Here is a 19,435-nt window from a genome sequence, read left to right on the forward strand (position 1 = left end):
TGGATTGAAAGCCTGTCTATGAAGCCCATTTTCTCATTAGTTGTAAAAAGTGCAGGGACTGTCCTCATCTCAGTGTCTGAGATGGAGGAACCAAGATACTGGCCTGTTAAATAACTTGAGTAAAGGCACTGAAGAATACTGTATTGTGGATATGAATATAGAAGTCAAAGGGATTTATTAAGGTTTGCCCTTTGCTTTTGTAATCAAGATGTGATCTGAAAAATTCATATCCGTAACGTTGTATAGGAAAATATAAAAAAACCCCAACAAACCCAAAGAAAACAAGATAACCCACCAGAAAACCCAGCAAGCCCAAGCAGATTTCCTACTTCACACCAGAGTAGCTCCAAGTAGGTACTTATGTGGGAGCTGTTGTGTAACTGCTGTTGAAACCAGGAAACACCGATCAAATCCCCAAAGCTGTGCAAAAATTGGTAATTTGCTAATTTCAGGAGAATATTCTTTCTCTTTGATGGGCTGTACTAGCAGTCCTCAGTCTGAAGGGACAGGAAAGCACTAGGGAGTTTGATAAGCTGATCAGTCCATAGCACAGCTCCATGGTTACCCAGGCCAGTTATATTTTGATTGTTTAGGACCTTCTTGCTTTCTTCAAATCACAAGGATGTGACATGCATGTCCCTTAATGGCATTCACCAAACTGATGAACAGTGTCTCTGGAATTACTAAAATATCATGGGTTAGGGGATGTCTGCATGTGCAAATAGGCAGAGGCAGAGACTTTTCCTGATCCTTCTCACCACCCTCTGCCTTAGGCTGCCTCTGATGATCTTTGTGCCTTTACAAGAAGTAAGGTTACATCCTAAGATGCATGTGGGAATGGGCCAAGTCTCAGTCTCAGCAGGAGAGATTGGTCACACTAAAGGAGAGGCTGGACTTGCTTGATAGAGCGTGATGTGCTGGAAACACAGCAAATCGCAGACATAGTTTGTACCGTGCTTGTAGAGGAACAGATGAGTTTGCAGAGGAGGGAGGTAAATAGAATTCTCCATTTGTGTGTCATTTCTGCCTGCTGCTGGTGGCTGTCTGCTCTTGTGTAATGATGAGAGCTGGTTTACCCTTTCAGTGCATTTAGCTAATAGTTTTAAATAGGATAATTGATAAGGTAGTGTTTACATCTAAATGTAAGAAAGTGCTTATATGAATTAAGTGGGGCTTTGTATGTCATCTTAGAAGTATTCATATCCTGTTATTCAAGTCACTAACCTGACACAGGCACTCTGTGAGTCACTTGTGAGAGGAACATTGCCCCTGCAGGGCTGCCTCTGATGTCAGCAAAGACAGGTTTGCAAAGGCTGATATACAAAAAAGAAGTCTTCCTTCTTCAAAATGTTATTTTTGATATAAGAAAGAAAACCCTTGCCTTCCCCCCATTCTTATATGGAAATTACAGTCTAGTAGACAATTATGGAGGGAAAAGCGTTTGTATATCAGTCTCCCTTTCCATTGCTGGACTGATCTGCCAATTCCCTGTTACACTCCCTGTGCTGGTGTTTGCCAGGTGTCTGCCAAATGTCTTCTTAGCTGTGACAGAGACTCCCTAAGCTGGTCCCAAAGTTTTCTACTTCTTCAGGCTCCTGAAGCCAGACTTCATGAAACCCTGGGCAAATGACATTAATGTCATCACATAGAGCCCTGCAGCCCTGGTGTCTTGTAAGCACTTGTCACTATGCAGAATTGGATGTCTAAGGAAAAACAGTGCAGGATACTGGAAAAAAGCCCTGCAAGAAAGAAGCAAATAGGCTCCAAATTAAAAACAACTTCTGAAAATATTTTAAATCCAGTCTGTTAAAGAATAATCTCCTATGATTACTAGAAAAGTGAGTCAGTGGTCACTTAGTTGCATCTTGCTTATTTTTGCAGGGAGAAAAACCAGGATTTAAATAGTATCTTTAACTGAAACTGAAATCACCCTCAAACAGAAATAAGGTGCTGTTGTCTGTCCATGAAGTGATTATCTTTACGCACAAACTGCCAAGGAGAAGGCTGTGGTGTCCATTTCTCCATGTCTCTGAGCCCAGCGTAAATGCTTCATGCAAGATCAGGCATTAGTCAAACACAAGCCATGCTTTAAGTGATAGGAAGCACTTGAGCTCAGCAGTCAGGAAATGGAAGAGCCCTGGCTGTCCCGGAGGTCAAACCAGATGGTCTGACAGATACTTCTGGCTGGGAACTGTGTGCATCTGAGCCTGGAGAGTGCCTATTTTTAACAAATAAAATATTGCTGTACAGCTGGTTCTTTTGGGAAAGTAGAATTCTCAGGACAGTTTGCATTAGATGTCTTTTGATCTCATTTTTGGGTGGTGTTATTGTAATTGCTGTTTGTGTTGCCTGTAGCATGGTTCAGGGCAGACAAAAAGCCTGCTTTGGTGGCAGCCTTCAGAGAAACTACATTCACTTACAGGGAGTGTGTGTGTTGAGGAGACAATGTGGCTCAAGCAAGAATTTAGTTTTCAAGTTAGTTTGGAAAAGAACAAGAAGTCATGATAAGAGGACAGGAAGCTGGGTTTGGGTTTGCAGAGTGTGGGTGATAAAACCTAGTTCCAGTGAAGTTTCTAATCATTTGATATGTTCTGAATAATTTTTGAAAAATTTTGCAGAAGTGAGCTTCCAAACTAAATGAGGAATCAAAAGACATTCAGCACTGCAGCTTATATGGCAATTGTCTTTTCCAGATATGTTGTGAGACAAAGGTACAGAGTACAGTGATAGAACTGTGGTGGGTTCACTCTGGCTGGACACCAGGTGCCCACTAAACCTGCTCTGTCACTGCCCTCCTCAGCTGGCAGGGGAGGGAAAATATAATGAAATTCTCATGGGTCAAGATAAGTACAGGGGGAGATCACCCACTGGTTACCATCATAGACAAAACAGGGAAGTTAGTTTAATTTAATTTAATTTAATTTAATTAGTTTCATTTATTACCAGTTAAACAGAGGAGAATAATGAGAAGTAAACTACTATTATGACTCTCTGTAATTTTCCACTCTCACTCTTCCTCCCAACACTACAATTACTTCATTTAGGCTCCCTCACTACCAAAACTTGGTCACACAAACCAAGCACAGGTCCATATATTCTTCTTTATCATCTCATCAGAATAGCAGCAAGAGCTTGTGGAGGAAGAATTGGGATGGTCAGGATAGCACCAATGAAAATCTGTTGAGCTATGATGTCCCAAAAGAGAAGTCTGCAAGAGGCACCAGCCCCAGTTCAGCTGGTCACAGCCTGATATCAAAGTGAGACTTCACCGTCACATAAAACTGATTCATCAGCTTCTCACCATTGTCAGCTGCTACATTTCCTAGTACCTGAATTTCTACTGTGTAGCTGAACCTCTAATATTGAAAAGAGAAATTAAGAAATGCTAACAATGCCCCTGCTCCCTGAACTAAATAGTACTGAAGGCTTTGCTTCCCATTTTCAATGCCATCATTTGTTGCAGCAGGTGTATTGCTCAACACTGTAAAGTTCCTCCTATTCCTACAAATTTCGGAGGGCAGTGTAACAATGCTGCTGTGGATTGTGTAACACAGTTGCAACTGCTTCTTCTTAGCAGTTCAGTACTGAACACTTTCGACTGGGTTGTTGTCAAAAATGTCATCAGAACTTCCTCTGTTGACAGTGGGTCCATCTGTGAGGACAGCTAAAACAAGAAGTGTGTGTGGCTTCAGTTCCCTGTAAATCCCTTCTAAACGATGCTGAGACAAGAAATTCCCAGTGATGACAAGGTGGCTAATGACTAATTTTATTGTGAATGTAATTTTTTTAGAGGTTTGCTTTAAAAAAAAACTCTGCAGGAATATCTGAAGATTTCACTTGTTAGTTTTAAATGTGAATTTTTTAGTTCTTGTGTTCATAGGTACAGGAGAATTCCTGGTGAATTAAAAAACAGAGGACTAGCAAAAAGAACACAGTGTTTGTTATTCTTGAGCTGATCTCATTATTTTTGGTTTTCTGATTCATGATTCTGTCATGTTGATGGTAATATGGGTATCATGTAATGGAAATAAACAGGCCCTCCACTATTTCTGCTTCTGCCTAAATAGTCCTATTTTTTAAAACACGCAAGTCCTCTATTACTGGTTGCTGGGACTGATCCCACAAATAAATTATATTTTTATAGGAAAATAAGGAAATGCTCAGTGTAGCTCTGTTATTCTCTGTGTCCTGAGCCAGCCTCTAACATGGATTCAGTGTTTAGGGAAGATTTCTGTTTAATGTGAAAACTGCAGGCTCAAAAAAGAAAGAAAATTATTTCAGGGCAATGCCAGCTTCTGTTCTCACTTATTTGTTCCTGAGGGGGTTTTTTGGCAATGATGAAGAAACAACGACCCTGAATTTTGATGTGAATTTGAAAAGCAGAGAACTGGTACAATTTGGCTTGCATAACTTCTTCCCTAAGAGGAGCCATGTTTTTAAAGTCTGAAACATATTTTGGAAGCACCTGGGAAGGAAGCATAATGGTATTGTTTTCAAATACTGCTTGAATGATGCCTTGTGTTTCTCTATCACCTGCTTCCAGTCCTAGTAAAAATTAAACATGATTAAAAGTTGTAGATACCACATGTCTTTCAAACCCCAAAGATTTGGTCTCTTTCAAACCCCAAATGCCAGACTTGCTTCCTGAGTATGAGTGTTACCAAAAAAAGCAAACTGAGGAAGTGGCTGTTAACATGGAAAATGGAAGAAATGTACAGAATAAAGAGCACATAAACCTGTTGTAACTGCTCACAGAAGGAAGAGAAAATATCCACAGCCAGCGTAAGGCTCCATCAAGCTCTACTCCCCTCAGAAATGTATTTGCAGAAGTTTGGGGTTTTTCTTTTACTTGTCGAGCTTCAACCATATCTACTACTAGCCCATATGCATCCCATGCTGTGACATGAAGATTTGCCTGCCCAGGCTTTTACTTCTGCCCCCATGGTAGAGAACTTGTGGGACACTTCTATCCAGAACCTTTTGTAGTCTCTGTTTTACTCAGTACATGACCTCGGGGCAATCTTTCAGGTTGTAGATATCTGAGACAGGGAAACTTGGCACAGCTTTTAAAGTCTCTGGGAGGAGATGTATTCAAAATCAAGCACACACCAGGATGTTTTTATGGGTCCCAGTGAATTTTTGGATTCCATGTATCATCCACAGAAACTTACACTTTCAAAATTTGTGAAACTTTTGGTGTTGTGGAAACTGAAGTCCTTTAATTTTTTATGATTTTATTTTGTTTTGTTTTAAATGAATGCCATTTGGAGCTACTGGACACTTGATAAAGCATGCTGGTCACGTTCAGATCTTATGTGGAAGAATATGTTTGCCAGATTAGTGGGTAAATATTGTGCAATCCTGGATTTAAATTCTCTGCTATATTGAGGGGGCTCATAATTCCTTACTCCAAATGAAATGCAAGGAAACTACTCTTCTGAGGGAAGCTGACGTGTTGTGTTATCCATTTTCCAGTCTCCCTCATCATAGCTCTGACAAACCTGCTCTTCCAAAGGCCAGGTTAAAATACATGGTTCTCATTCCGTGCACTGGGGACCCACCCACAGACAAGATACTCTCATCAAAGATATTTTTCTTTCTCTCTCATGACCAGCTGAGTCAGTGCACCTAGTCAGCAGCTGGCAAATATCGTGCCTTACAAACACAAAATAGGCCACTGCAAATCCCATGAGAGGATAAAGCCCATTGCTCACTCGAGTTCTCATCTAAACTGAGTGCAGAAGTGAGGAATAAGACCAAGTGGTATTTATTTCTTCTTCTTTAGTTCTTCCACCCTCTTAATACTGAAGATGGCTCTTCTAATAGCCTACATTAAAGAAATAGGCTTTTCCTTTGCTTATGTGCAACCATCTGCATCTCAATCATTAAGCTAATAACAGCGCTTATTTTCCAGATCTGTTAAAAAGTAAGAGAAACCTTTCAGGAAGGTAGCACGGGAAATTTGACATGCAGTGAACTAAAAAGACTGTCTCTATGCCCAAACAATAACCTCTTTCTCACTATTTTTTGGAAACCAATTTCTCCAGTTGTGAGCAATGGTATCCTATTAGTATCAATGGCTCTGCTTTTTTGAAATATAAAAAATGTCCTGGGTGCTGGCCAGGGCTGCACAGAGTTCCGCGGGCTCAGAGGTTTGAGACAATTTCAATTTAAGGATTTGCTGTTGTTTTCTGTTTCTTTTTAACTTGCTTTTGCAGACTTGTAGTTATGCTTTGAGCAAATTCAGTAAGAAGTTAATCAGTTCAATAGATCAGGATCTTTCATGTCATGCATCTAGGGTGTGGGGTTTTTAGAGGACAGAAGCTAATCTTAGCAGCTGTTACAGTACACTGATGCAAATGTTTGGAAATTAGTCATTTGAACCATGTCAGAGCTATTCCAGCCTTTCTGTTCTAGGTCAGATCTTATCAGATTTAAGCTAATTTATCTGCATTTTCAACAGGTAGTTTTCTTGTTTACTCAAAAATGTTGTGCCATCCTTTCTTGTTAAGAACATTTTCTATGTTGGCATAGCTGTAGGAAAAATGTGCAGAGTCTGGGGTAGAGACTCGACTGTAGCCTGTGCTCTGGTTTTGATCTTCATGCTCTGGTTGATCTTCTGCAGTTTCTTTTAATCTTTTGTTCCTCCTTCCTCCATTCATAGCACTTCCAAACTCTCACTGCTCCTTGTGTTAGCTATCTTCAGTTTCTAGCCAAAAGTAATTTACACTCAGTGTGAATACCTAGTGCTCATTTGTCCTTGAACCAGCATTGTCCCAAGGTAGAAATAGCTCTTCTTTATGGACATCATGCCTGCTCTCAGTCCTTGTTTATCAGAGCTATGATAAAACTCTGCTTGGTCTCCTCTTATAAGATGGGCTCTCCATTCCCTCATGTGTCTCACAGCACCTTCTTTGTATCTGCTTCTGTCTCAGTGTTTCTCCTTCCAGCAAAGTTTTCAGAAAGATTTTTGATTTGGTTAGGGACATAACGTAGACACATCTCAGAGCTTTTCCAAAATAACCATGGCAGAGCTGGAAACAGCCAAACCAGCCCTTCATACCTTTGCTTTGATCTTTAGAACTTGCTTATTTTGATTTAAAAGCCAGTGTTTTACCTTCTGCAGCTGGACAGATTTTGCTTCTCATCTTTTTTCACCAGGGGACCAAGTGTTCTGACAACCTATGTTGACTGATACTGTGCGTTTTTTTTTTTCTAGGGAGGCTCAGCTTTTTCTCCATCATCCATAATTACTACAAGGAGAGCACAGACCCAAGCAGCAGCCCTGGCTGAAGATGTGGGATGCCCTTCATCCACAAGTGAGGAAATTGTAGCCTGCCTTCGCCAGTTGCCTGCTCGTGTCCTCAATGATGCACAGACTAAGGTACAACATAGCAAAACATATGCCATTGGCAAGAGATCAAAAAGTTTCTATTCATACAAAGCTGTGAGAAAGCTTAAAAAAATAATTTACTCTGAATCCTTGTGAAAGAGGAACTGGACTATTTTTGGTGGAGGGAAGTTGTTGTCCATGACATCCAGCTCTGAGCTATGAATACTCACAGTTTGATTCTGCTTTAGACTAAATTCCTTTTACACTTCTTTTATCATGTCTTCTAAAATAAATCTAAATATAGTTTTTTGTGTTCCTTCAGTTGCCTCTTGTCTGCCCCTGGGTGTTACCCTAGAGGAGAGACAAATGTCTGTAGCTTTACTAACAGAATTTATGCAGAAAACTAAGCAGGGTGGGATGTCATTGAAGTGGGAGGCTTGTGAAAGCTGCAGTATAAATAATTCTAGAGATGGATCCTTTACTCACAAATTAAAACACCCACTGGCAATAAATTTTCTGATGAGGACCAGCACAGAGTCAATCCCTCGTTTAAAATAACATTTTTATGACTATAAGACCATCATTTCTCTTGGCCTCTTCAGCTCATTTCACCCACTGAGATTGTCAGCAAAATCATTGTTTCCTGCCAATGATGAGTTTGCATTTATAGTACTTGGTAACTTGTTCACTTGAAGGGTATCAGATCAGTTGAACTAAGCATAAATAAAATAGTATTGAAAGGGTAAGCTAAATTAACTGCACAATTCTTGCTTTTTTTTTTTTTTTTGCCAACATAGCTGCTAGCTATAAGTGGCCCATTCCAGTACTGGGGTCCAGTGATGGATGGAATTTACCTCCAGGAATCTTTGGCTAAGGCCCTGCAGCGCCCTCAGCTTCAGAAAGTAGATCTGCTCATTGGAAGTGCTCAGCAAGATGGGCTTATCAGCAGAGCCAAGGCAATTAAGGTGGGAACACACTCCCTGTTAATGAGCTGATGGTATCACTGTGATTACGGTGATGACAATAATCATATGCAGCCTGGAGAGATGCTTTTTGAGTCTACAAGTTGTGAACTATGTTCCATGGAAATATGCAAATACATTGTCCTTCTCCAGCCAGTCATAGTCAGGATGATTAATGGCATAATAATATTTGTTGATTAACATTTCTGTGGCATATATGAAAAGGTAAGAGATCAGAAGTGATTTAGCATTTATGTTTTACTGTCTTTAAAATCCTATTTATATTTCAATCTCAGTAGTACCTCACAAAGAAGAAAGCAACTTGATTATGAGTTTCTTCACTACACAGCAGGATTAAGTCAGCATTTTGGGTTTTTTTTAGCAACCTGTTTCCTCTGTTGCCTCCTAGAAGTATATTTTCTTGTAAAGATGATTCTGAATATGGACTAGCTGTAACAAAGAACAGCACTGGCCTCATGTGTGGTCTAAGGTTTCCAGACATAAACTGGTGAAACCAAAAAGAATTGCATCCATGCTGTACTGTTTGTTGCTATCTTGCAAAAACTGCGGATTTCATCTCTTAGAAGGCAGTGAAAGGTCAGTCCCAGCTTCTCTCTGCTGGTAGTAATAGCACATAGACCAATTTAATTCAGAATTAATGGCCCACCTAAATTAAGTTCATATTACTTGTTTATTCTCTATCAGAACTTTCCTGCTCTTATTTCATGTATTTTCCTCTTTTGGAATCAATTGCAAGAGAAAGTCATAGGAAAAAGGCACAGAAGATATAGTGTGATGCTGGAGGCCTGCAGATAATGATCCAAACCCTATGAGAGGTTTGGAGGTGTAACCTCAGTGACCTCATTACAAGTCCTGTGATGAAGACTAGGAAGTGAAATTATTTCCTTTACCACTGTTTCTGCATATTACAATTGTCTGCAAAATTGAGATGAAATTCCATGATGTATTAAAAATTTTGCAACAAATCATGGTGGTGGTGAAAGGCACAAGTGCTAAATCCCAGCACCGTCAGATTGAAATGAAAAGATAAAACACTTGCAACTGAGAGTTCCACAGAAAAAATGTTTCCTGTCCAAAAATAAAATCTGAAATATCTTTTTTTTAAAAGGCTTGCAGAAAATAAGATTGGAAGGGAACTCAGTATGCTGGTGCAACTCAACTGTAAAAAGGGTCATATCTACTGATGATTCTTTTTAATGCACATTTTCCTTTATTTCTCTTCTCCTGTGGCTTCAGGTTTTTAGGACTTGAGGGAATATGAATGCTTTGACCACTCTGCATTCCTGTCTGGGTTGTTTTCTTAAAGACCTGCTGTAAGGTTAAAGTTTCCTGATTTCTCCCTTGTTAACATGGTTAGGGCATTAATTGCTGGGAAATGGTAATGCTCCTTCCATCACTGAGCTATTTAAGAACGTGCATTCTCCAGGCCCTCAGCAGTGTTTCCAGGTGCTGGCCACGACCATGTATGGTTGCAGTCAGTCTGATGATGAAGTCCTGAATAAGTCACAGATGTATTTAGCTGCAGGGACAGAAACTAGTGCAGATGGTGTTTGTTACCTGGAAGTCTGTGCCCCATTTCCTCTGTTACAAGTATTGTAAGAGATCTTTAACTTGTGCTAAATGTCCCCTCCCCACAATAGACTTTAAAGAAGGATTTGAGACAACCCACACCATATCCCACCCATCTACATTATTAATTTTAAGGGTTCCTTTGAGGTAAATCTGACTTGCACCTCTCTAGGAATACTGAAATCTGGTTTTACTGGTACACTAAGGAGTGTGGAAAGGCTTAGCTGGTGGACAGAGCACTGAACTGCACCTGGGGAACCAAGGCATTACTAGTTTGCCATTGACTACAACCAAAGTAATTATCTGTTCTAAAAAGAGGGAACCAAACCTCCCTGGGGTGAAAATCCCCCTATGGTTGTGTTCCTGCTCTGCAGAGAGAAGAACCATGCATGTATTTCAGTAGACAAACACAGCTAAAAGGTGCTCTGGCAATTTCCATCTTCTTTAGGATGACTGATTTCAGTGTAGACAGTGCAAAGAGTGAGGGGTAAAAGCATTTACCCCTCTGACTTGCTCCACTGGTTTCTCAGGAAATTCAGTCAAGGACTTGCTCTACTAACCCTAATCCCTGTTAATACTGATCCTGTAAATGATAAGGAGACACTTTTAGCCATTTGGATGTAAGCAAGCTTGAGACATGATGCAAATCTTATCATCTTAGACTGGAGCTGCATTCAAATTTTAGAAACTCTTTGCACTCTTCAGAGAGAAGTGAGAGTGAAACCTCCAGATCAGAAAGTGGAAAATCCAGCTGGCACCATGTTGTTCTGTGGGATCCTACTGGCATTTGGTTGTGCTGGGTGTCTCTGTACTCCCACCGCAACGCTGCGCTTGTCCTTATTAAGGTCTTTGCTATTAAAAATGAAAGAGAAAGACAGAAGGCACCACTTATGTGCTAGCAAAACATTTATGTTCAATTTGCTTACAGTTAAAGGCTGAGGTCTCTCAGTGATGTTTGCAGCAGAGAATATGCCAATGAAATGTCCATTTTATGGCATTCACTGAAATGCTTATTCATGTGAACTGAGACAGATTCATCACTTCCTGGAGCACTTCCTACTCATCCCCAGTGCAGCCATCAGATGGTTGAAACTAAGTGAGAAACAAAGCAGAGTTTGTTAAGGGAATGGCAAGTGGTAGTATAATGCATTATTATGTGACATATGGAGTGGTTAAGCCTGAACCCATTTACTGCAATTCCCATGGCAGATCTTCAGGGAATATTAGCTTTGAGCAGTCATAGATTAGGGCAGCTGAGCAGAAACTTCTAAAAATGTTGATTTCAATTCCCAACTGGACAAAATTTTATCCCTGTCCTTTATGTGATGCTCAGGTGGGAGGACCTAATGGCATTACATTTATGGATTCATTCATGCTGCTTTATGTTTGTGTTTATCTGTATATGCATGTAGGTCAGTATAGCCCAGGCTGTATCCTCCATATGTTAAATGCCTACTATGGAATCTCCACTTTGCAAGGATTTAGTTGAAAGACTGAGGTTGTACTTCATGTGTTTTCTTTCTTTTTCTTTCCCTCCTTAGTACAATCTAGTGGGGTGCAGAACCCAAATCCAGGACATAGGGGAGTGTGTAGATAGAAATCTAGTTTATTTTCCTCATGTAAGCAAATGGATCTGTGCAGGACAGAATTTCCATCCTGCACTATATTACAGTCAATTTATTTATGGAAAAAGGTATTCAGCAATATACAACAGGTGGCAGATATGTGTATATTTATTGTAATGACCAGGGGAGAAGTGTTCTCCTAAATGCCATCAGTGAGGAGAATGGGCTGAAATCAACTATTTGCTCCATATTGAAACTAGTTGGAATTCCTGGAAGACTCTGCTAGTGGCTGGCAGATCTTTCACCATCTTTTGTGACAGTGTTTGTCAAAAGCCATTTAAGGCCTGAGATCTGTACATACACAGTTAGTTAGTTAGTGTTATCACTATTTCAGTTTGTCGGAAAAGTACATTTTGCCCCTTAGAAGATGTAAATATTTGGTCTACCTACTGCTACAATCTCTTTTTAAGTAAAACACTGGGCCAGATTCACTCATATGCTCTATAAGCTATCCTGTAGCAAAAAGAACAGCAAGCATTATTTAACTCAATATTTAATCAATGTTTATGATGTTTTTGAATCATCAGAAGAGTAGAAAGGGATGCACCTGCTGCCTTTAATTATTTTCTTATATACTTTCTTAGAAAACCCCATTGTGATTCTGAGATCAATTCCTAATGCCTCTTTAAAGGATAGCAAAATGTAAATTATTTTACATAATGTGCAGCTGTTTCTATTAATCTGGTAGCAGCTGTTGTATCTACTGTGGTTTGAAAATTGTTCCCTGGTCATATATTTTCTAATGGAAACATATGTTGGACATGGAAAATCGGTCGAACTGAATCTGTTTCTGGGAAGTTAAAATATTTTGTCTTTTTAATGTTTAATGAATTTCATTTTCAACATACTGCTTTGGTTTTGGCTATCATGTTTAAGTCAGATGTTTAAGTTATACTGTAGCCAAAGCAACACTTGAGAAATGGACTCAGGTTGTGCTATTTTAGTGCTGTTTGAGGGCTGAAAATTCTCACCATCTCTTACAAGTGCTAGTTCTGTTTATCATCCATCTCTGCCTGCTGAGTCCTCTTTCATCTGACTCAACATGTCTTGGGGGCCCCACAGTGTTACAAATTATTGCTGAGAAAACTCTGAAAATTGCAGAGTTTTTGGGCCATTTTGAAGACCACAGAAACCAGTACATAGGCACAGTGAATCAAAGAACAGAATCATAGAATACGTTGAGTTGGAAGGGACCCTTCAAGATCATTAAGTCCAACTTGTGTCCCTGACACCCCAAGAATCCCACAACATGCTTGAGAGCATTGTCCAAAGCCTTCTTGAAATCTGTCAGGCTTGGTGCTGTGACCACTTCCCTGGGGAGCCTGTTCCAGTGTCCAGCCACTCTCTGGGTGAAAAACCTTTGTTGACATTTAAACATTAACCTTCCCTGACACAACTTCAGGACCCATTCCCTTGGGTCCTGTCACGGGTGATGAGAGTGGAGAGATCAGTGACCGCCCCTCCACTTCCCCTCACAGGGAGCTGCAACTGCAGTGAGGTCTCCCCTCAGTCTCCTCTTCTCCAGGTGGAACAGACCAAGTGACCTCAGCTGCTCGTCATACAGCTTCTCCTCCAGACTCTTCACCATCCTTGTAGTCCTTTGAATGGTCTCTAAAAGCTTAATGTCTTTTTTTATTATATTGTGGTACCCAAAACTGCACAAAGTTCTTGAGATGAGGCTGTCCCAGCACAGAGCAGAGCGGGACAATCCCCTCCCTTGCCTGGCTGGAGATGCTGTGCTGATTTAGTAGCATCAGCAAACTTTCTTTGAGTTTTGTGTCCAGGTCATTAATGAAGATGCTGAAAAGAACTGGGCCAAGGATGGAGCCCTGTGGAACCCCACTAGTGACCAGTCACCAGCCTGATGTCACCCCATTCCATATACCCCTTGGTGCCCCACTCATGAGTCAGTTGCTCACCAGTCATGTATCACAGTTATTCAGGTGAAAGCTGGACATTTTTTTTTGGAAGAATTGTGTGAGAGATAGTGTCAAAAGCTTTATTGAAACCCAAAGAGATTACATCCACTGGCTTCCCCAGACCAACTAGGTGGGTTACCTTGTCATAAAAGGAAATGAGATTTGATAAACAGAACTTTCCCCTCATGAAGCTGTGCTGGCTGAGACCAATGACTGCACTTTCTTTCAGGTGATTTTCAATACCTCTCAGAATAATCTTCTCCATTACTTTACTAGGTACTGAAGTGAGACTGACAGGCCTGTAGTCTGTGGGGTCCTCCTTCTTGCCCTTGTTGAAAATCAGGACAATGTTCAACAGCTTCCAGTCAGCTGGGACCTCTCTGGATTCCCAAGACTGCTCAAAAATCATAAAGAGAGGCTTTGGAATGGCATCAGCCAGCTGGCTGATGAGAATTTTGATGAGAATTCTCAGCTGAATCCCATCTGGCCCCATAGATTTGTAGGGATCCAGCTGGAGCACGAGATCCTATTGAATGAGGGCTTCGGTGGATCGATGCCACGTTCTTTCCACAGGGTCCCTCGTGGAGACACTTAGGCAGCACTGTGCCAGCACCCACGCGTGCACGCAACCTCACCTTCGCAGGTGGTCGCGAACAACCACTCACACACACAGTCTGTGCACGAACCGGAGACAGAGAGGCGAGAGGGGTTCTCTGCGTGCAATTCCGAGGTGTTTAATGGCAACACACCCGAAGGAAACAGAGGCAAAAAGAACCCAGAACTGAACACCTGTGCTGGTTTTATCCCGAAAACTCCCAAAGGCGGGCAGAGCATCCAGAACCAATAGTCTGAGGGCTAGAGGGCAGAGGAAAGGTTGAGTGACATAACAGGGGCCAATGGGAAAAGGGATGGGAGGGGGGAGAGCGCCAGTGACCAGGAGAGTCTAGACAAAGGGAGAACTTTCTGGCACAGTATTGTAGGGTAACTTGGGGGGTATGAAGTGGACTTAGCCACTGTAACAAGATCCCACACAATTTCAGAGTTAACTGGGAGTTGATCTTTCTCACAGTCATGGTCTTCTAGCTCAGGGCACTGAGATCCCCTTGGTCCATCGGCTGTGTTGAAACAGGGACAAAGAACGTATTAAACATCTCTGCCTTGTCCATGTCCCTGTGTATGAGGTGACCATCTTTATTCTGTAAAGGGTTGATACTATTTCTACACTGCCTTTTGCCATTAATATGTTTGAAAAAACTCTTTTTATTGCCCCCACATTTCTGGCAGCTTCACCTCCACTTGAGCTTTGGCCTAATGAATTCTCTCCCTTCAGTGGCAAGCAGCATTTCTGTATTCTTCCCATGTCACCTGACCTTGTTTCCACTGGGCATACACCTTCCTTTTTTGCCTTATTTCCAAGAGAGGATCCCTGTCCAGCCAAGCCAGCCTCCTGCCTCTTCTCCTTGACTTCTGACATTGAATACCTAAGGCTGACCACACTAAGTCAGCTCAAAGGACTGTTTAGCACAAAATGTTGTTTCCAGCAGTGGTTAAAATAGGCTGCTTGTAAGAATAGAGTAAGCGAATCTGACACTGCTGGTAAGTGCTCTCCAAACCTCTAGCACCTTGCAGGTCAGGGACTTCCTATACTGAATTATCTTCCTGTATTTAAAAACTATCTTTTTTTTCTTTTTTTTAAAATTCAAAAACTCGTCCATGAAACTTCATCTTCACCAATTTTTGGCATCCACAAAACCATGTGGCAGGGAGTTCCTCAGCTTAACCATGTGTTGTTGTACAATGATCCATCTCCTTCTCTGTGATTTTCAACCATAACTTCGATTTGATACTTGACCATGGATGAGACAGCGATGGATCAGTTCCTAGGTTACATAATCAATACCATAAGGTTTTTTCACTTTATTTCTCTCTGGTTTAAGTATCCATGACAGATGTAGAATAAGGTAACGTATAACTTTTAAAAAGCCAACAAAATGAAAGTATTGCATGAAAGTTGCTTGTTCAGGTTGATTTATACACAAGAGATTGGGCTTTGCACTGCCACAGAAAAGCATCTTTTCTTACCCACAACTGCTAGCCCCAGTCTCCAAATGAGAGATTCTTAGCTAGATAAAACAATGCTTCTGCTGGTTAGTAGGAAGCTGAACTGATGTGTTCTGAAGCTGTGATGGAAAAATTACTTTTGAATTCAGTGAACTTGCAGTCAGGTCTTCAGTGATTATTTCTATTTCCTGCAGAAGAATATACGTGTCCTTGATGGTTTTCAGCTGAATGATTCTGCAGGCAAGAGTGCTGTGCAGTTTCATATGTGGCATTTGTGCACATGAAGTGATGTGTCAGGAGTGAGCTCCCCATCTTTTTCGATGTACAGCTGTGTTACTAAAGCTGGCACCCCATGACTCTTTCACATTGCATGGGCCAAAATCTAGCAAAAGAAGAATCTGTTACAAATGCAAGGAAAATTGCCAAGATCTTCCTGGACCTTGGTATACTTGGTAGAGTTTTGAAATCCCTTAAAGTCACTTAATCAAAATGCACAGAGCATTAGTATTCTAAGGACAAACCTCATCCTCAGCACATGGGAACTTATTTTCCATCTTTCATTTCTGTGAATCTACTGAAAAGTTATTATTCCATCTGTACTTTCTGTATAGGGTTGTGGAAAGACCTTCTAGCAGCATGATGAAAACCAGCTGTGGGCCATCAAAATAATATATTAAGTAAAGCATCTACAGTAACTAAACTGGGCAGACACTGGCCTAGTTTGCATCAGACTGACTGCCCAGAATAATAGAGGTGGTTTGGTAGATCTTTTTCTCTGGAATTCTTATCCAAGTTTCAACCAATATGGACCTCTGTAGAAAGGACTTGATGCACAGGAAAGTTCAGGGTTGATATTTCTTTTTGTGAAGTTGTTCTGTTTCTGAAATTGATATAAATTTTTTAAAATGGTGAAAAGCTTGAATTGATAACATAAAAAACTTCCTCAAAGAAAGATGTGTTGAAAAATTCCAGCAGTCTTTAGCTTTGGTAAAAATATGTTTGGATACACAGTTTGGCATAGAATGTGGTCCCTGTGACATGGGCACTTTGCTCTGGGGAACATACCTTTATGTTAGGAAAGGTTTCAGACCACAGATCTCAGGGAAAGGGCATTTCACTCTGTTGGTTTCTCTGAAAGGCCCTAAGGGTTATGAAGTTTGAAGATCATGGCTGTTCCCTGCACTGGGATTTGCAGGAATGGAATTTCTCTTCCAGGTCTAAGGCAGATGTTATTCCAGAAAGGACCTAAACACAGAACTTTAGAGCAGCCATGTTTCTTTGTAGGTGTTCCCAGAAGAGGCAGAGTGACATAGCTGTGAAATGGCCTATACATGTTTGCTTTCTGGAGTTTTTAAAGTAAAAGATCAGTATCTCCCTCTCTCTCTTCTAGTTTTCATTCAGGGAGACCATCAGAAAGACAGAGTAGGACACACATGCAGTGGAGGACTTTCCCTTGGAACTACTGTGAGAGCCAGCAGGATTTCTGTTCTGTTAGAGGTCCATTGGCACAGCTTGGTACCTATGATTTGGACTTACTAGATCAGGGTTTCTGTCCTATAGTATGTCCAGAGGAAGAATATTTCTGGTTGGTGACTGTTTTGGGAAAGCAAAAGTAGGACTGTCCCTTACTCAATCCCCTAGGAATCAGAGATCACAGCAGAGGACTTGTTCCAGCAGAGGGAGATCTGAGCCTACATTGTTCCACTAAAAAATTTATCTTTTGGTTTTGTTTCTGAATTCCATGTATGCACTTTTTTCTCAGAAATTTGAAGAAAGTCAAGGAAGAGCCAACAGCAAAACAGCCTTTTATCAGGCTCTGCAAAATTCCCTAGGAGGAGAAGAGTCCAACTCATTCATTGAAGATGCAGCTACATGGTATTACTCCCTTGAACACTCAACTGATGATTATTCATCCTTTTCCAGGGCATTGGAAAATGCCACCCGGTAAGAAAGTCATCCTAGTACAACTGTGTGATTGGAGTTTTGCAAGGTTTTTTTTTGCTTATCTCAAATGTGCATTTATATTCTGAAAAGCTTGAAAAATTCTTATGCAAATGAAGAGGAAATGGGGACTATTATTTCATTTTCTGTGAGGTTTCCAATGTCATTGGTAAACAGAAATTGAACTAATTTTTATGTCTTGTGCAAAGTTTGACATGTCTTTCTAGAATTGTATATTGAGTTCAGACTACTAATGCTGCTTTTTGCATTTTCATGTCATAGATGTCTGGGTTGCTTGTATACTGTGCACCAACTGTTCATTGAGTTGTCTCATCCCTGTGACAGTAGAATTAATAGACTGCCTTTTATTCCCAGTACCCTAATTATACAGTCAGATACTTTTCCTTGGTGGTCAAGTTTGAAAACTTTGTTATCAGCAATTACATATATATATATATATTTTTTTTTTAATGAAACCTGCAAAATACATTTCTTCACAATGTCAGGCGCAACTTGAAGCCATTTCCTCTTGCTTGTTACTTGGGAGAAGAAACTAATCCTTACATCACTACAACCTCCTTTCAGGCTGTTATAGAGAGCAATAAAGTTCCCCCTGAGCTTTTTTTTTTTTCCTCCAGGCTAAACATCCCCAGCTCTTTCAGCAGCTCTTCATCAGGCTTGTGCTCCAGAATATTCCTTACTCCATTGCCATGCTCTGGACATGCTCCAGCACCTCATGCATGTCAGCAGATGAATGAGCAACTTGCCTCCAGTAAATGCACTCCTATCCTTTGCATTGAAATTTTGCATGGACCTTTGAGAGATGGAAGTTGAGCTGTGGGCCATGTTCACACCACCTCGTGTATGTGCATAGCTTTGATGCCTAAATGACATCAGGGTCCAGCAGTTCTGGTTAAGTCAGTCTGCAGAGTCCATTGTGCATTGAACTAAGACTCACAGCAGTCATGACACCTTTGGTCAGCCACAGAGCCTGGTGGATGTCTTTAGCTTGGGACACACGCTTGTTTGGTCTGTGGAGAAGACTGGAGTTTGCTGTGTTCCCCATGGGCAGCCAGTTTGCTTCAGCCAGTTAAAGATCTTAAACTGGGGGAGTGGTTCAGTTTTTCTGAAAGGAGACAAACTGAGGAGAAATTTCCTTCCTTCTCATTTTCTACCTCTGAGCAAATTCAGGGACTGAATGTTTAAGTGGAACAGATTTTCCAGAAATGAATCAAAAAATTATGAAAACTCTACTTTTCTAATGTGATGTGGTTTATAAACTGGTGGCTTGAATCCCAGTGGGCCTGTCCAAGATGTTTCACCTCTGTTCTGAACTGAGTCATCATACCAACAGGCTCCTGGTATCTGCACTCTCAGCGTTTTCTGTCCCACTGTGAGCCTGTCCACAACACCTCAGAGACAGGATTTTCCTCTTATTCCTCCATCAGAGCTGCAGAGCATTGCTCTGGGGGAGCCTCAGGGAGCAGGAGATGAACAGGAGCCAAGATTCTCTTGGAAACAGCTGATCCAGAAAGTGGACAGTGGTTTCTGGGTGGTCCAGGTGTGCTGGTGCACTTAGGTCATGGAGTAAACAAGCCAGAGGGTTGTGGGCTGAGCTTTGTGCCATTTATCAGCTCACACATCTTGCCACATTTGTTCTCCCCTGTAGCTTGTCCCAGGGATGGGCCTCCCATCACTGTGACATCTGGGGCCACTGCCTGCAGTACACGTGGAAGCACTGTGGTTCATGGGCATCAAAGCCAGAACTTGTCTTCAGTCTCCTTCCATCACCACTGTTACCCATGGGGGTTAATTCTTTAGATCAGTGATGTTTTAAGCCATAATAAACCACTGTAGGTCTTACATTTTAACCATTCTTCCCATCCAGAGATCCTTCTATAAGGAGCTGTTACAACACAGGGCTGTCACATTTGATCACTGACATTAAGCCCAGGGCTCCATGTGGTGCAAACATTGACTTTTGCAAAGCTGCAAGGGCTAGCA

At 41.2% G+C, this 19,435-nt stretch overlaps 1 protein-coding gene across 1 annotated transcript in view; it reads left to right on the forward strand.

The window, feature by feature from the left end:
• The window catches only part of TG (thyroglobulin), a 148,057-nt gene that overhangs the window by 108,844 nt on the left and 19,778 nt on the right, over window positions 1-19,435 (forward strand). Inside the window, exons 39-41 of the mRNA XM_017739044.1 lie at window positions 7,220-7,384; window positions 8,131-8,298; window positions 17,253-17,434. Coding sequence (XP_017594533.1) covers window positions 7,220-7,384; window positions 8,131-8,298; window positions 17,253-17,434 — 515 coding nt within the window. The remainder of the gene's footprint in view (window positions 1-7,219; window positions 7,385-8,130; window positions 8,299-17,252; window positions 17,435-19,435) is intronic.

This window comes from Corvus brachyrhynchos, unplaced genomic scaffold (assembly GCF_000691975.1).
Source record: "Corvus brachyrhynchos isolate BGI_N302 unplaced genomic scaffold, ASM69197v1 scaffold187, whole genome shotgun sequence".
Lineage (NCBI taxonomy): Eukaryota > Metazoa > Chordata > Aves > Passeriformes > Corvidae > Corvus > Corvus brachyrhynchos.